The sequence below is a fragment of the Bos indicus x Bos taurus genome, chromosome 8 (genome assembly GCF_003369695.1).
Source record: "Bos indicus x Bos taurus breed Angus x Brahman F1 hybrid chromosome 8, Bos_hybrid_MaternalHap_v2.0, whole genome shotgun sequence".
Taxonomy (NCBI): Eukaryota; Metazoa; Chordata; class Mammalia; order Artiodactyla; family Bovidae; genus Bos; species Bos indicus x Bos taurus.
Genome location: NC_040083.1, coordinates 91,019,536 through 91,035,575, shown reverse-complemented (window position 1 = coordinate 91,035,575; position 16,040 = coordinate 91,019,536). Strand labels below are relative to the sequence as shown.

The 16,040-nt window shown below is 41.3% G+C and overlaps 1 protein-coding gene across 3 annotated transcripts in view; it reads right to left on the bottom strand.

Annotated features, from left to right (window-relative positions):
- The window catches only part of PLPPR1 (phospholipid phosphatase related 1), a 306,884-nt gene that overhangs the window by 47,308 nt on the left and 243,536 nt on the right, over nucleotides 1-16,040 (bottom strand). For 2 of the 3 annotated variants that reach the window (XM_027550405.1, XM_027550403.1), the window contains exon 3: nucleotides 5,607-5,795. In XM_027550405.1, the coding sequence (XP_027406206.1) occupies nucleotides 5,607-5,795 (189 nt within the window). Of the gene's footprint in view, nucleotides 1-5,606; nucleotides 5,796-6,228; nucleotides 6,305-16,040 lie in introns of those variants that run through there. The other variant, XM_027550404.1, reaches the window with a different exon arrangement.

Genomic DNA, 16,040 nt, shown 5'->3' with positions numbered 1-16,040 from the left:
GCCTTCTTTCTACTCCAGGGAAAATAGGAAATGGGTTTAAAAAGGAGTAAACACATACACACATACTGTACCATTCTGAGAAACCCTGCACACACACGGAAAGACACACAGGCTGTGCCATTATGTGTAACCCTTGGCCAGGCACAAATTAAACTCCAGAAAGAAAGTCAAGAGAGACTAAGGAGTTGGGAATCTGACATTTGGAGCCTTCCAATTATAAGGTTCAGCTCTTAAGGAGTATTAGAACCAGAAAGATCTTGGAGATCATTTAGCCCAAGCCTACCTTTTACAGATGAGAAATCCGACCCACAGAGGGAACAGGCCTTATCAGAGGTCACACAATTACTGGGATGGAAAGCCATAACTGACATCCCTCCTTCTCTTGACAGAGCAGACCTGAGACAGGGTGACTCTGCAGCATGAGGATGAAGGATGCACACTCGGGGGGTAGGGGTGTGCTGAGTTTGGCACTTGGGATCTGTGTTCAGGTGGCCTGATACAGACTGCTCTCGGATATGCCGTACCTCTCCAAGAGGGACAGAAGTGAATACGGCTCCCTGCTCCCAGGAGGTGTCCCTGAGCATCAGGAGAGGTCCACTCTCTGTCCTGCAGCTGCTCACTTATTTTCAGGTTTTGGGGGAAGATCAAGCACCACAGCAGGGTTTCAAGGCCACTGGACTCTCTGCCATTAACCCATCAGCTGTAATCAGTGCTGGGTCCTAGCAATGCTCCTCATTTGAGAGGAAAATAAAAATAGAACCAAATGGGTGGGTTACTGTCCATTCACATAGAGAACTAGCTGCAGCCTTCGGCAAATCATTTAACATGGCTGAGTCACAAGTAATGTAGCTAATGACTGTCTTCCTAAATGAACTCATAGACTCAGAGTCAAAAATGAAGGAAACTGGACCATACACTTTCTCTATGCTCTTTGAGATATCTCTTTTCTATTTCTCTGGGATGCTATGAGGATAAATTAGGCAAGGACTGCAGAATACAAGAAAATTAAAAGGAGTTATCCTTGCCATCTTCATTTACGGAATATTCCTCGGCACATATCTTTGAAGGCCCACCATCATTATTGGTCACACTTTTCTCCCCAAGAAGAAAAGGAATGGAATGTCCAAATCAGAGCTCCATACTTGAAAACGAGAGTAGAACTCTAGATCCTTAAAATTCAGTTCACTGTCCAGTGGCCACACTCCCTTGGCTTTCCATCACAGCATTTGACCACATGTTAGTTCATATCATTTGGGGGAAAAGGAATATGATCCGAATTCATGGTTTGAGAAGAATTTCAGCTGAAAATCTTAGAATGAAATCTATCATCTTTACCCAGAGAGAAGAGAAATTCCTCATAAAGTTGTTTTATTTTTGTTTTTTGGTCATATGTGTTTTTGTTTATTAGAATTGCTGTTTAAATCTTACTAAAGATTGGTCATTTCATAATTATGCCAGAAGAATCAATGTTTTAAAAATATCTTTCAGTTTGAAAATACTGCATTGATGTAGAATTTAATTGTATAGCAGAAGAAAAAATAACTGTTCCATTAGCACTCAGAGATAATAGCTGTACATTTTAGTTTCTTGCCAGTTTTTTTTTATGTATAATTATAAATTTGGGACTATACTTGTAACACACATACAGTGTCTTCTTAGGGTCTGTTAAATATTCAGAGCCACAGACAACCACATGTCTCATTTGGCACTGGTCCACTTGGGAGGAACTAATAGCTTGCCAACTGGGTAGCCTCACTTGCTCTTCTTCATCCTGTTTCCTTGCAGTGATCCAGTGCAGCTCAGGTGCAAGGAGACCATAGACACATCAGAGGATGCAGGAGCCACCTTGGCTTACAAGACTTATTGTGTCCCATCAGAGTCAATAAATGGTGCAGCAGTTCCACAGACATAGCTTCCAAGTTTCCAGAGTCACTTGCACTGGGAAATCATAGCATGGCACCGTCTTGGGTAATCTCAGTTCTCTGAGTCCAGGGGCAATTCACCAATCAGGGGTTAATTCTGCCTAGCAACATAGCTGATACATACCCTCTTTTTCTGGAGAAACAGAGCTAGAAAACTAAGAGACTCTAATATTCTCTTATAGAAGGGAAAAAGCTTTTACCTCTGATACTAGATACAATTTTTTAGCACTCATAAAAATCTTTTCATTAAATCATAAGCATGCTTCATTTCTCTTAGAGGTGTTTCAGAAATATTATGGCCTCATAATGAGTTTGGACAATCCTCTAGTTCTGTGTATTTAGCTACCACCAAGTATCCTACTCTTAAAGCTGACTGAACATCCCTACTCTGGTTATCTTCTTAACATAAATTCAAGGAATGGAATTAATGGGTTCAAAGTTTATAAAACTCTTAGTACATCTTTGACCAGCTGCCCTTCAAAAAGAAAATGTCAGTTTACATTTTTTTAATGGCCAGTTTCTTTAAAAATATTATTTATTTATTTTTGGCTGCACTGGGTCTTCATTGCTTTGCACAGACTTTCTCTAGTTGTGGGGAACTACTCTTTGTTGAGGTGCATGGACTTCTCATTGCAGAGGCTTCTCTTGTTGTGTAGCATGGCTCTAGGCTACATGGGCTCAGAAGTTGTGGCTCCTGGGCTCTAGAGCACAGGCTCAATAATGGTGGCGCAAGGGCCTAGCTGCTCCATGGTGTGTGATATCTTCCTGGATCAGGGATGAAACCAGTGTCTCCTACGTTGGCAGGTGGATTCCCCACCACGGAGCTACCAGGGAAGCCCCTCAGTTTACATTTTGACTCAAATTGTATGAAAGTATCTGTACCTTTAACAACACAGGTTATACTTCTTTAAAGCACTTGCCAATTTTACATGGGGAAAATTCTGGAATATAAAAAACTACTTTCCTGTGATAATTCATGAGTTTAGAAATGTTTATGTACATACAATTTATTTTGTTAATTGTCTATTTTTGTCCTTACCCATCTTTATTTTGGGAAGCTCATCTTTTTAAGTAGTAAGAATATTTACATGGGAGTCTCGTATTCTGCAAATATTTTTACAGTCTTTATGTACTTTTTATTTTGGTAGAAACGCTTATTTTTCAGGTAGACAAATTTATCAGTCCTCTTCCATCTGCTTGCAATTAACATTCCTAATGCTTTTGTGGATGTGTATATAGACTTTCTAAGTGTGTGAAATCCCTATTTTTCTTGCTTTATAACGTGCATTGAAAAGCTTTCCGTTTATTTTAAGGCTCTGGAACAGTTTTATAGTTACTGATTTTCTATGCCTTGAAATTTTTTTTTTTTTTATGCCTTGAAATTTTGAAGGAATTTTATAATAGTTATGTGTCTCCAATGATACGAGATAAATTTTAGACAGTTTAAAATTTTCTCTATTGTTATCTATTCAGTTTTCTACTTCTATTAAAGGCATTGTTAAAAAGTTATATTTTCATAGAATGTTATCAATTTTATTGAGAGGTAAGCATGTATTTGCACAGACCTGAATCTACAATTTTAACAAAACTATAATAGACTTTTAAACATTTATATATTTTTGCTTATGTATTTTTTTCCTTTTTTTTTTTACTTCTGTCTTTCTTCTGTTAGAACACGGGGATTGTACATTTTACTTATCAATCCTATTGTTTTCTGATTCATTGATTCGTTCATAATTTTTATTGATCTGCTTCCTTTGCTTTCCTTAGTTTTTCTCTTTCTTTTTTTTAAAGGAAAAATGTCTCTATAATTATAAAAAGTAATTGCAGGAGAGCCCAGGCAATGATATTTCCTGGGACTAGCAAGAAGATAGGTAAATGTTAGTAAGTCAATGGATCTCTCATCTGAGAACATGAGAAAATGGTATGTTTATGGGACAGGAAGAAACCAGGACCTGATTCCAGCTAAGCCCAATGCCTCTGGGTAGAGCCACCATTAAGCCGTTCCAGATAGAACCCAGTGTAGCCTCTAGGCTTTACCTGGGGAGCGAATTGTATCATCTTTTGAGATGCCTGCAAGTGGGTCTTTCTCGTAGTCCTTGGGCTGGTGAGAAAGGAAAGTTAAGGGGGGCACATCCCCTATCACTCTAAACAGGGGGTGTCACTAGGGTCTCAGTGGAATCTCTAAACAGGAGATGTCACCAGGGTCTCAGTGAAATTGCTAAACAGGAGGTGTCACTAGGGTCTCAGTGGAGTCTCCTCTGCAGGGAGAGGAAGTTCATCTGTGATCCTGAAGAAGGTGAAGATCAGTTTCCAGTTTTTCTTTGTTTCCCCTACTTCTAACCAGTTAGTGCATGCTAGACACTATGCCAAGTATTTGTACGAAGCATCTTAAGTCTTGATAACTCTGTGAACTAGGCAGTCACATTATCCCCGCTTTGGGGGGGCCGAGTGGGAGGGAACAGGACAGTGACTTGCCCGGAGTCACACAGACAGGATGTCCTGTAGGTTGGACTGCAAACCTTGTGTTTTTCACCACCATGAGAGACCATGTTTTATCACAGCTGATCCTAATTCCTACTGCAGCTTTATCATTTAAGGGGGAGCTTGTCAAGCCTAGAATTAATGATAAAAATGAACTTAAAGTACTCATTATGTGCATATTCTCCTCTAAATTCGATTCCATGTCTCATCTTAAAGCAAGGAAAACATTTGTACGGAAAACAATACTTGAACTGAACATCTGAGTAATCAGTACACTCTTCTGCATGCCAGTGGTTATTTTTATTACTGTCCCAAAGAGAGGGGAGTGGGGAATGAGGGAGAAAGGGTAGGAGAGGAGGGGAGAGTTGAGGGGGAGGAAGCTTTGGAAGAAAAAAGGGGCAAATGATAAATGATAACTGTTGTAAACGATAACATCCCAACTAATCTGACCCCATAGCATGTACAAAGAAATGTTTATTTTAAAATACAAAGTCATTTTTTAAGTTAAAATTAAGATGTCTAAGTGTTAAATCACTTTACTAGACAATACAGATCTGTGAGTTTTATGCTTTTGAAACAGTCTCCCTAGAGGACTGTTGGGCCATTTTTTTTTTCCCCTCATGAGAGAGAAGAGTGCAATCAATGAAGGTAAAGTTGCAACTTAATTGAATGTCATGCAATGTGAGCAGAGCCAGAGCTGCCCAGAATAAATCACGGCAAATCAGGTCAAGCGATTTCTCTCATCTCCGGCCTCTCTGGAAGTTCAGTCAGAAGAACAGGAGATGCAGGCTGTGGGGGATTCTGTTCCAATCTGACGTGAGTCTTTATATCAAGGCCAGCGTTTACATTTACAACCTCTTCTGAATACACACAACGCACACCATACTTTTGTTTTTTTCAAGAGCACAAATGCTATACTTAACATGACAGCCACTCATGACTATTGACTTACATATTCAGACATACTTTAAAAATTATATATATTTCAATTCAGGCACTGAAAAGCAAAAGCCACCTGTAAAAGACAAGGCCTACTTAGATGAGATTTTATGCAGGGCTCTACTCACCCCGGACCGGAAAAGGACACATCTAATAAGGCTGCTGCTGTATGCCCAGGAAGAGAGGAAAGAGGAGAAAAGGCAGACAGAAAATGTTGTTTAGGACCCAACAGGAAAGAGGGAGATCTCTTTCTGTACTTACAATAGCAGTTGGGGTGGCCGCCAGCACACAGTAGAGCAGCAGAGGGGTGATGAAGCTTTCCTCCTCTGTCCCCGGGTAAGGCTTCATTAAGTCTCCATCCTGACAGAAGAATCCTTGGATATGCACCTGAAAAGTGTCAGTGCATTCGAAGTAGTAGGCAAGCAGCACTGTCCCAGCCATGATGACAAGCTGAAAATACAGCATGGCCACACAGAGACATTAGCAGGGCTTCGGAGCTGTGCCCGCCCCTCAGAGCATACTCCCTCCATCACCCGGCAGCTCTCCTTGTACTGGTACTGGCAGTGTCTGCGTGTCGGGTTCCACGTGCGCCGGGCTCAGGGAGTGTGTGCTTACTTGTCTGCCTTGTAACATCTGTTGTATAAACCTTCCAGCAAATAAGAACGGCTCCCATCTGAGAGGCAGACCACAGCATCGCTTGTAGAGAGACCCAGCTTCTGCTGTCCCCCACCCCGCGCCCTTCCCAGAGGATGCGTGGGAACCAAGGCGATGCTGCCATTCAGGACAGAGGTGAAAAGTCAAAGGACAGTGGCATATGAATTGGCCAGATGTAGCATGAGATCTGCTCATGGAAAATTTCAGAAAATATTAGAGATAAACTTACCTTATTACAAAGTATTAGAGGCAGGTAAATGATGAACGAATGCGCAAATGAATGAATGATCAGGAAAGCTAAAGCCTAGAAAGGTTAAGGGAAATTTTCAGAACCACACCCTAAATTAATGGCATGGATAAGAACATCGTACAGGTATCGTATATCGGTCATAACTCTTATCCTTTTCCAAAAAGATATTACCTTTATTCCAAAAATAAAGGTAAGGCTTTCTACCTTTAATAAAGGTTTTATACCAGTCAATAAAGGACTTTGCTGATGATGACATCTTATTCTATATTGTACTTCATAAGGTTTGGACACAAAAAGGGACACAGTTTTATCCTTTCGTTTAGCTCAGACATGTCCCAGATACTCACTGAGGTTTAGATGAGGCCTTTAACAGGTGTGAGGAGTTGGGGGAGTATGGAAACACCATTATTTTCCTCATTCACAATTGAAACACCAAAATGGCAAGATGAGATAGTGATAAAGGTTGACAGAAAAGAGGTCTTTGAGATTATAAAATTATGGAAAATTAAGTTGGAAAAGACCTTGGAAGTTTTCCCATATAAAACCTTTATTTCATAGATGAGAAAACAGAGGCCCAGCAAGGAGAACTAATTACTGCTGGATTATCCAATAAGTAAACCAAACATGTGCTTACACTGACAATCAGCAAAGCAAGGAAACTGAAATGGAGAAAAAGTATTTTAAAATGTTGGTTTGTTTAAAAGTATCAAAGTAATCATTTTGGGAGAAATTAGAACTTGGTAGTGTGTCTTTTATGGCTTAAAAATTGTTTATGTGTGGAAGTACATAAAGGGAAGGGAGGAAGAAGTATAATCTTTGAGGGTTTAGTCTCCAGTTTTTATTCCAGCCCTGGAGTGACTAACCCAAGGTCACATAGCTAGTTAGTGTTAGACCCAGGACAAGAAACCCACATTTTCTGATCTCCAAGGGGCAAAACACCTGTCATGGAGTGGAAATCAAGTTATGGGGGGAGGCAGGGTAGCTCAGCTCTCATGCAGAGAGGCACTGTTTCTCATCTTTATCCACATTCATGTCCATTGCTTTTGCTACAACACCAGAACAGAGCCTCGCACTCTGCCCACTCTTTCACACCAGGCGCAGTCTCTGCTTCTGGAATGTTAGCTCTGCGATTCCTCCTCCTTATTGTCTTTAAGGGTCATTTGGGTTAAGAATCTTCCCCAGTCTTCCATTTTCTCTAACTCAGTGCCTTTCCTCTTTGGTTCAGGAGCCTTGAATTATCTCTGGCTGCACTGAGTTCAAAGTACAAACTCCTAACCATCCTGCTATAAAGGTCTGTAGGCTCCAAATCATACTTTCCAATCACTCTCGCACACAGCTTGTTTCTGACTCGACAAGGATTATATTCCATTATCTGACATTTGCTACCTTCCTCCCCAGGGGACCTTCTGTCACAACTTCTGGCCATCCAGTAATCTCTAGATTTGTGTGTGTTTCTTGGTGCCTGAAGTTGTTCATGGCATGTGTAAATTACCAGTGCTCCTGCCACCATCTCTAATGTTTCATGCATTTTATTTCTTTCCTCTTTAACACAAACTTGGATATAGATGTTTCCTATAAGGATGAGAAATAGGTGCTCCCAAGCTGTCCCATTGAATGGTGCTCTTGCTGGCAGCTAGTTTATCAAGTCAAGGCCATGATGTTTCTGTTTTTCTTTTGTTGCATTGCTCGGTTGGATTGACTGGATGGGAAAGAAGCTGGCCAGCTGACCTGAATGTTTTGGAGCTAATGCTAGGATTCCAACAGTTTGGGGGCTCTGCCACTGTTTCTGTTTTCTGCTCAGGCATGATCTGATTTCTGTTTATCTTATCCATGTGGCAGGAAACAACATTTTCTCTCTCTCAGCTTCATTAGTCCTTAGGAGAAATGTGCTTAGAGAATAGGCAGATCAATGGGGGCTTTTTGGATAAAACAAAAATAAATAAATGGCATCTAGCTTCCTCTATTGAGGAGGAATGTTATATTTTATTAGGTGCATTTGTGCTACCACTTCCATTTAAAAGAGAAAAAGGTAAAGGGAAGTAAATGATAGCAAAATTGTGTGTGTGTGTATATATATATACATATATATATGGTCTATATACAAATGACCTATATGTATATTTGTGTGTATATATAATCATACATATATATACATTATTATACATATACATTATACATATATAGTGTATGTGTGTGCATTTTAGGTCACTTCAGTCATGTCTGACTCTGTGCAACCCTGTGGACTGTAGCCTGCCAGGTTCCTTTGTCCATGGGTTTCCCCAGGCAACGATATTGGAGTGGTTTGCCATGCCCTCCTCCAGGGGATCTTCCCAACCCAGAGATCAAACCCAGATCTCCTGCATTGCAGGAAGATTCTTTACCATGAGCACAGGCTTCTTTTCTATTGAACGTTCTCTTGCGAAAGAAAGTGAAAATGAAGTCACTCAGTCATGTCTGACTCTTTGTGACCCCACGGACTGTAGCCCACCAGGCTCCTCCATCCATGGGATTTTCCAGGCAAGAATACTGGAGTGGGTTGCCATTTCCTTCTCCAGGGGATCTTCCTGACCTAGGGATTGAACCCGGGTCTCCCACATTGTAGGCAGATCTGTATCGTCTGAGCCACCAGGGAATCCAGCTTTCTCTCATGACCATGTATTAAAAAGAAGTGCAGGAACAGGAGAAGCACATTGATTCTGCTTCCACGGGCAAACTCACAGCATGGATGACACACAATTAGCTGTGGGCATCCTCCCTTCCTCCTCCCTGTCCTGGGCCACATTCATCACCGTCTAGGTTTGTGTCACTTGTGCCAGCTGGCACCCTTGCCGTCTGCGCTGCCTTCTCCAGCCCCAGCTAGGGAGGCCTGGAGGGTGGCCATAATGTTGGTGTCACATGAGCAGATGGTGAGGCTGTGCCGGACCCAAATGCTGGTGGCAGGGTTGATGATACCAGTGTGAAAAGAGCAATTAAGGCTGTGGGGAGATAAGGTGTCAGGAGCTCCCATCCCAGGGATTCTCCTCAGCTCTCGCTTCCTGAGAATGACAACCCGATATATGAGGATGCATTAGGTCCTGATCATTCCATGAAGATTCAGAAGGCAGCAGCCAGCAGGGTATGAAATACAGCTTCTCGGAGTTTACAGTCCTGTGTTTCTACCCCAGCCCTCTGCTGATGGGAGAAAAGTTAAGGTCACAGAAGGGTAACTGGGAAGGTCACAAAGCTGAGAGGAGAGACTGAGATGACAGATATATTTTCCTTTGGTTGGTGAAGTCTGAAGCAATTGTGGACCACTAATTTATACGACAGGATACAAGCTAGGAGAGCAGGGGACAGATAATGGTGTATGACTCATGTGAGTGAGTGAAACTGTGTGTATGTGTGTGTGTCCAGGGATGTAGGGGCAGACTCATGATGTGGGAATGAGAGGACTGGTATCTGGTTTGGAGTGTAGAGGGGATATTTTTATTTTAAGATTTATTTTTATTTATTTATTTGACTGTGTCAGTCTTGGTTGCAGCATATGGGATCTAGTTTCCTGACCAGGGATCAAACCTGGGCCTCCTGCATTGGAAGCTTGGACACTTAGCTTCTGGACCACCAGGGAAGTCCCTAAAGGGCATAGTTTGAACTGAGGGATCCTAGTGCTAAGTGACCAGTCATCTTGGTTTTCTGAATGTTGAGCTCTAAGCCAGCTTTTTCACTCTCCTCTTTCACTTTCATCAAGAGGCTATTTAGTTCTTCTTCACTTTCTGCCATAAGGGGGGTGTCATCTTCATACAGATGAAGAAATTGATTCCAGGAGACATTTGAATAAAGTACTCAAGTCTGGGGACTTCCCTGGTGTTCCAGTGGCTAAGACTTCACACTCCCAATGCAGGGGGCCTGGGTTTGATCCCTAGTCAGGGAACTAGATCCCACATGCTGCAACTAAGACCAGCACAGTCAAATAAAATTTTTATTTTATTTTTAAACTTTAAAATATTGTATTAGTTTTGCCAAATATCGAAATGAATCCGCCACAGGTATACATGTGTTCCCCATCCTGAACCCTCCTCCCTCCAATTTTTTTAAGTACTCAAGTCTGTAGCACATGGTTTAGCCCTTAGTATTATGCTGACATGTTTCTCACTTGATTTTCCTCAGGCTGGCAGAGTTTGTGTGAAGAAATACATCATAATTACACTAGTAATCCTAGATTCAGCCAAGTTGTGTGACCTTATACAATTCATGTTATCTCTCTGGGCTTCTGTTTCCTCTTATATAAAATGGAAATAATATGTGTACCATTTTGGTTGGTTGAGCACAGAGAAAAGAGTTGATTTATGTCATGTACTTAGAACAGTTCCCAAGACATGCATAGTATAGATCATACCTTTACCATCACCATCTCCTCCATCTTCTACTCATTCTGTTTCTCCTTGGCTCTTGCCCCTGTTGTTATGGAAGACTTCCAGTTCCTCGCAAAGCATCTCTTTTATTTCTAAGGGTTCCCCGTGAGGTCTCACAGGGCTCGCTGTCAGTTTTCTCAGGTGTTTCCCCTCCAGCTTACGATCTTGTTCCACTTCCATCAGTACCACTTGAGGGTTTCCCACCCCAGCTGTTTTGTGCAGCTATTGACCTTGGTGCCTAACATGCTTTGCCAGGACTGAACAACATGCAAATCTTTAATGTGTACTATCCCTTGAGGTTCTAAGACTTTGCTTCTGCATCACAACCATGCCAGATCTGATCATCTAAGCTCTGATGCAGTGTTCCTTCTGCTTGGAGTATCCTTTATCCTCTCTCTCTATGGAATTGAACATATGTCCCTGGGACTAAGTCAAAACCAGTATCCTGAACACACACCACTCTGCCTTCTCCACCCCCTTGCCCTCTCTCCTCCTCCATGCAGCAGCCCCTCCCCTTGCTCTCCTTCTGTCAACACCCATCCCTACTAGGTTACCAACCACATATGAACCCCAGCTTGGATCAACTGACACCCTCCTACAGATCACTGTTTCCTGTGTTGATGTGTGCTCCCCAGTTGGGTCACAAATGACTTGAGATTAGAGAGCATATCTGAGAATTCCTCACCTTCACTACACTTAGTTTGGGACTGAACGCAGAGACAGTTTTCAGAAACAGTTGTTGGTTGGCTGACTAATTGGCATTGGTCTCAATCACTTCTGGCAAGACCAGAATAAGAAAGCTTTTGGGGGAGGGAAGCATTCATTGCCTCAAGTAGAGTGACTGAGCACCCCAATTTGTTCAAGACACACAAACATCTCCATGTTAGCACTGAAAAATCCCATGTCCCAGGACACCCCTTGGTGCCCCATCACTTCATGGCAAATAGATGGGGAAACGGTGGCTGACTTTATTTTTCTGGGCTCCAAAATCACTGTAGATGGTGATTGCAGCCATGAAATTAACAGACACTTGCTCCTTGGAAGGAAAGTTATGACTAACCTAGACAGCATATTAAAAAGCAGAGACATTACTTTGCCATAATAGGTCCATCTAGTCAGGGCTATGGTTTTTCCAGTAGTCATGTGTGGATGTGAGAGTTGGACTATAAAGAAAGCTGAGCACTGAAGAATTGATGCTTTTGAACGGTGGTGTTGGAGAAGACTCTGGAGACTCCCTTGGACTGCAAGGAGATCCGATCAGTCCTGGGTGTTCATTGAAAGGACTGATGTTGAAGCTGAAACTCCAATACTTTGGACATCTGATGTGGAGAGCTTACTCATTTGAAAAGACCCTGATGCTGGGAAAGATTGAGGGCAGGAGGAGAAGGGGACGATAGAGGATGATGGTTGGATGGCATCACTGACACAATGGACATGGGTTTGGGTGGACTCTGGGAGTTGGTGATGGACAGGGAGGCCTGGCGTGCTGCGGTTCATGGGTTTGCAAAGAGTCGGACATGACTGAGTGACTGAACTGAACTGATGAAGGTCAATAACAACTCATAATTGCCACGAGGCATGTTTATATATTCTCATTTTGTTTCAAAAAGAAGTTATATCAACTTTTACCAAATAAAGTAAGCAAGCATCAATGAACTGTTGGAACAGAAGAAATAAATATGGAGACATTATAGAAATTATATCCTTGAGTATAAGTTGTCTTCTAGTCAACACAATAAGGAATTACTGGTCAGTTTCACATTTCACAGTAACTATAAGATAAAAACCAACCAATGCTTAAATAAAGGTAAGTAGAATCTTTCTGATAGAGTGACCTGGACAGAAATTCATCCTGGGTCCTCACATGCAACATGATAAACAATGACCATGCTGAGAATGACTGTGCTGTTCCTTATATGGGATTTCATATCAACTCTTAACATAGGCTGATGACATTACATTAAAGCTAAATGCACAAAAACAATACTGTGAGATAGAAGGGAGGAGGTGGATATCATGATTCAGTGTAGGTTAAACTTGAGAGATACAGCACGATGAAAGGTTAAGGCTGCCTAGCCTGGAAACCCACTCTGCTGCTTACTAGGAATGTGACAAATTCCTGTGCCTCTGTTTCCTCATTAAAAAAGTGAAGGGGCTGATAATACTACAGCACCTACCTCTTCAGGTCTTTGTGCAGATTAAATGAGGATTGTGTAGTATTTACAGCAATATCTGACTCAATAGTAAGCATGTTCTAGAAGAATTCATAGACTATGTATTCTACATTCTTTCCTATAGTTTCTCTCAGATTAGGTTTTTAAAAACTACTGGGTAGCAGTGAATTAGATACGACCTTTTCATAAGTGTTCTTCCAGGGAAACACAGATCCACATATTTTATAAAAAATGGATTTCATTGTTTAATGATACCACAATGTCATAAAAATCCATCCATAGTTCATCAGGCACTCTATCAGATCTAGTCCCTTAAACCTATTTCTCACTTCCACTGTATAATCATAAGGGGTTTGATTTAGGTCATACCTGAATGGTCTAGTGGTTTTCCCCACTTTCTTCCATTTAAGTCTGAATTTGGCAATAAGGAGTTCATGATCTGAGCCACAGTCAGCTCCTGGTCTTGTTTTTGATGGCTGTATAGAGCTTCTCCATCTTTGGTTGCAAAGAATATAATCAGTCTGATTTCAGTGTTGACCATCTGGTGATGTCCATGTATAGAGTCATCTCTTGTGTTGTTGGAAGAGGATGTTTGCTATGACCAGTGCATTCTCTTGGCAAAACTCTATTAGCCTTGGCCCTGCTTCATTCTGTACTCCAAGGCCAAATTTGCCTGTTACTCCAGGTGTTTCTTGACTTCCTACTTTTGCATTCCAGTCCCCTATAATGAAAAGGACATCTTTTTTGGATGTTAGTTCTAAAAGGTCTTGTAGGTCTTCACAGAACCATTCAATTTTAGCTTCTTCAGCATTACTGGTCAGGGCATAGACTTGGATTACCGTGATATTGAATGGTTTGCCTTGGAAATGAACAGAGATCACTCTGTCATTTTTGAGATTGCATCCAAGTACTGCATTTCGGACTCTTTTGTTGACTATGATGGCTACTCCATTTCTTCTAAGGGATTCCTGCCCATAGTAGTAGATATAATGGTCATGTGTTTAAATTCACCCATTCCAGTCCATTTTAGTTCGCTGATTCCTAGAATGTCGATGTTCACTCTTGCCATCTCCTGTTTGACCAAAGAATGCTCAAACCACTGCACAATTGCACTCATCTCACATTCTTCACATGGAGAAGGAAAAGGCAACCCATTCCAGTATTCTTGCCTGGAAAATTCCATGGTCAGAGGAACCTGGGAGGCTTCAGTCCATGGGGTCGCAAAGAGTCAGCCATGACTGAGTACATCAGCACATGCTAGTAAAGTAATTCAAAATTCACCAAGCCAGGCTTCAGCAATACATGAATCATGAACTTCTAGATGTTCAAGCTGCTTTTAGAAAAGGCAGAGGAACCAGAAATCAAATTGCCAACATCTGCTGGATTATTGAAAAGGCAAGAGAGTTCCAGAAAAACATCTACTTCTGCTTTATTGACTATGCCAAAGCCTTTGACTGTGTGGATCACAACAAACTGTGGAAAATATTTCAAGAGATGGGAATACCAGATCACCTGACCTGCCTCTTGAGAAACCTGTATGCAGGTCAGGAAGCAACAGTTAGAACTGGACATGGAACAACAGACTGGTTCCAAATAAGAAAAGGAATACGTCAAGGCTGTATATTGTCACCCTGCTTATTTAACTTATATGCAGAGTACATCATGAAAAACACTGGGCTGGAAGAAACACAAGCTGGAATCAAGATTGGTGGGAGAAATATCAATAACCTCAGATATGCAGATGATACCACCCTTATGGCAGAAAGGGAAGAAGAACTAAAGAGCCTCTTGATGAAAGTGAAAGAGGAGAGTCAAAAAGTAAGCTTAAAGCTCAACATTCAGAAAACTAAGATCATGGCATCCAGTCCCATCACTTCATGGCAAATAGATGGGGAAATAATGGAAACAGTAACTGACTTTATTTTAGGGGCTCCAAAATCACTGCAGATGGTGACTGCAGCCATGAAATTAGAAGACGCTTACTCCTTGGAAGAAAAGTTATGACCAACCTAGACAGCATATTAAAAAGCAGAGACATTACTTTGTCAATGAAGGTCCGTCTAGTCAAGGCTATGGTTTTTCCGGTAGTCATGTATGGATGTGAGAGTTGGACTATAAAGAAAGCTGAGCGCTGAAGAATTGATGCTTTTGAACTGTGGTGTTGGAGAACACTGTTGAGAGTCCCTTGGACTGCAAGGAGATCCAACCAGTCCATCCTAAAGGAGATCAGTCCTGGGTGTTCACTGGAAGGACTGATGCTGAAGCTGAAACTCCAATACTTTGGCCAGCTGACTCATTTGAAAACACCCTGATGCTGGGAAAGATTGAGGGCAGGAGGAGAAGGGGACGACAGAGGATGAGATGGTTGTATGGCATCACCGAGTCAATGGACATGAGTTTGTGTGAACTCTGGGAGTTGTGATGGACAGGGAGGTCTGGCGTGCTGTGGTTCATGGGGTCACAAAGAGTTGAACAGGACTGAGCGAGTGAACTGAATGATACTACATTGGTATTTTTAGAGTAGACTAGTGGAAGGAACCTTTGATCAGTCTGCTCTCTGTAGGACAAATCTTTTAACCTTTTCTCATCCTGGCTTCTTCTGTGAGAAAAGACTGCATTACTTTTCAGGGTTGTAATGAGAATTGAGGCTATGATACATAAATTTGATGACAGTATTTTGGCACATAGTACATGCTTAAAAAATGACATCCCTAATCATTATTAGCTTCATTTAGGGATACTGTATCTTAATATGTCCTTTATCATGCTGGGTTTCTAAACTGAAGGTATGAAACCATTAGTGGATTGTGAAACAAATGTACACAGTTTGGAGTTCAGCCAGAATTTTGTAGGGAAAAAGAACAGAAAAAAAAAATGAATATATTAGAGAGTTTTACATATAGTAAGGACAAGTCTTTTAAAAATTTTTATTAAAGCATGCTTGACTTACAATGTTATTAATTTCTTCTGTACAGAAAAGTGACTTAGTTATACATATATATATATATTATTTTTCATATTTTCTCCATTTTGGTTTATTACAAGATATTGAATATAGTTCCCTGCTATACAGTAGGACCCTGCTTTTTAGCCATCTGATATACACTAGTTTGCACCTGCTAATCCCAAACTCCCAGTCCTAAGGACGAGTGTTTTTATGTGAAACTTTTTTTGAGTATGCAACATATAGGCAGAAGGAGAATGTATACTACAAAGTGAAATATAT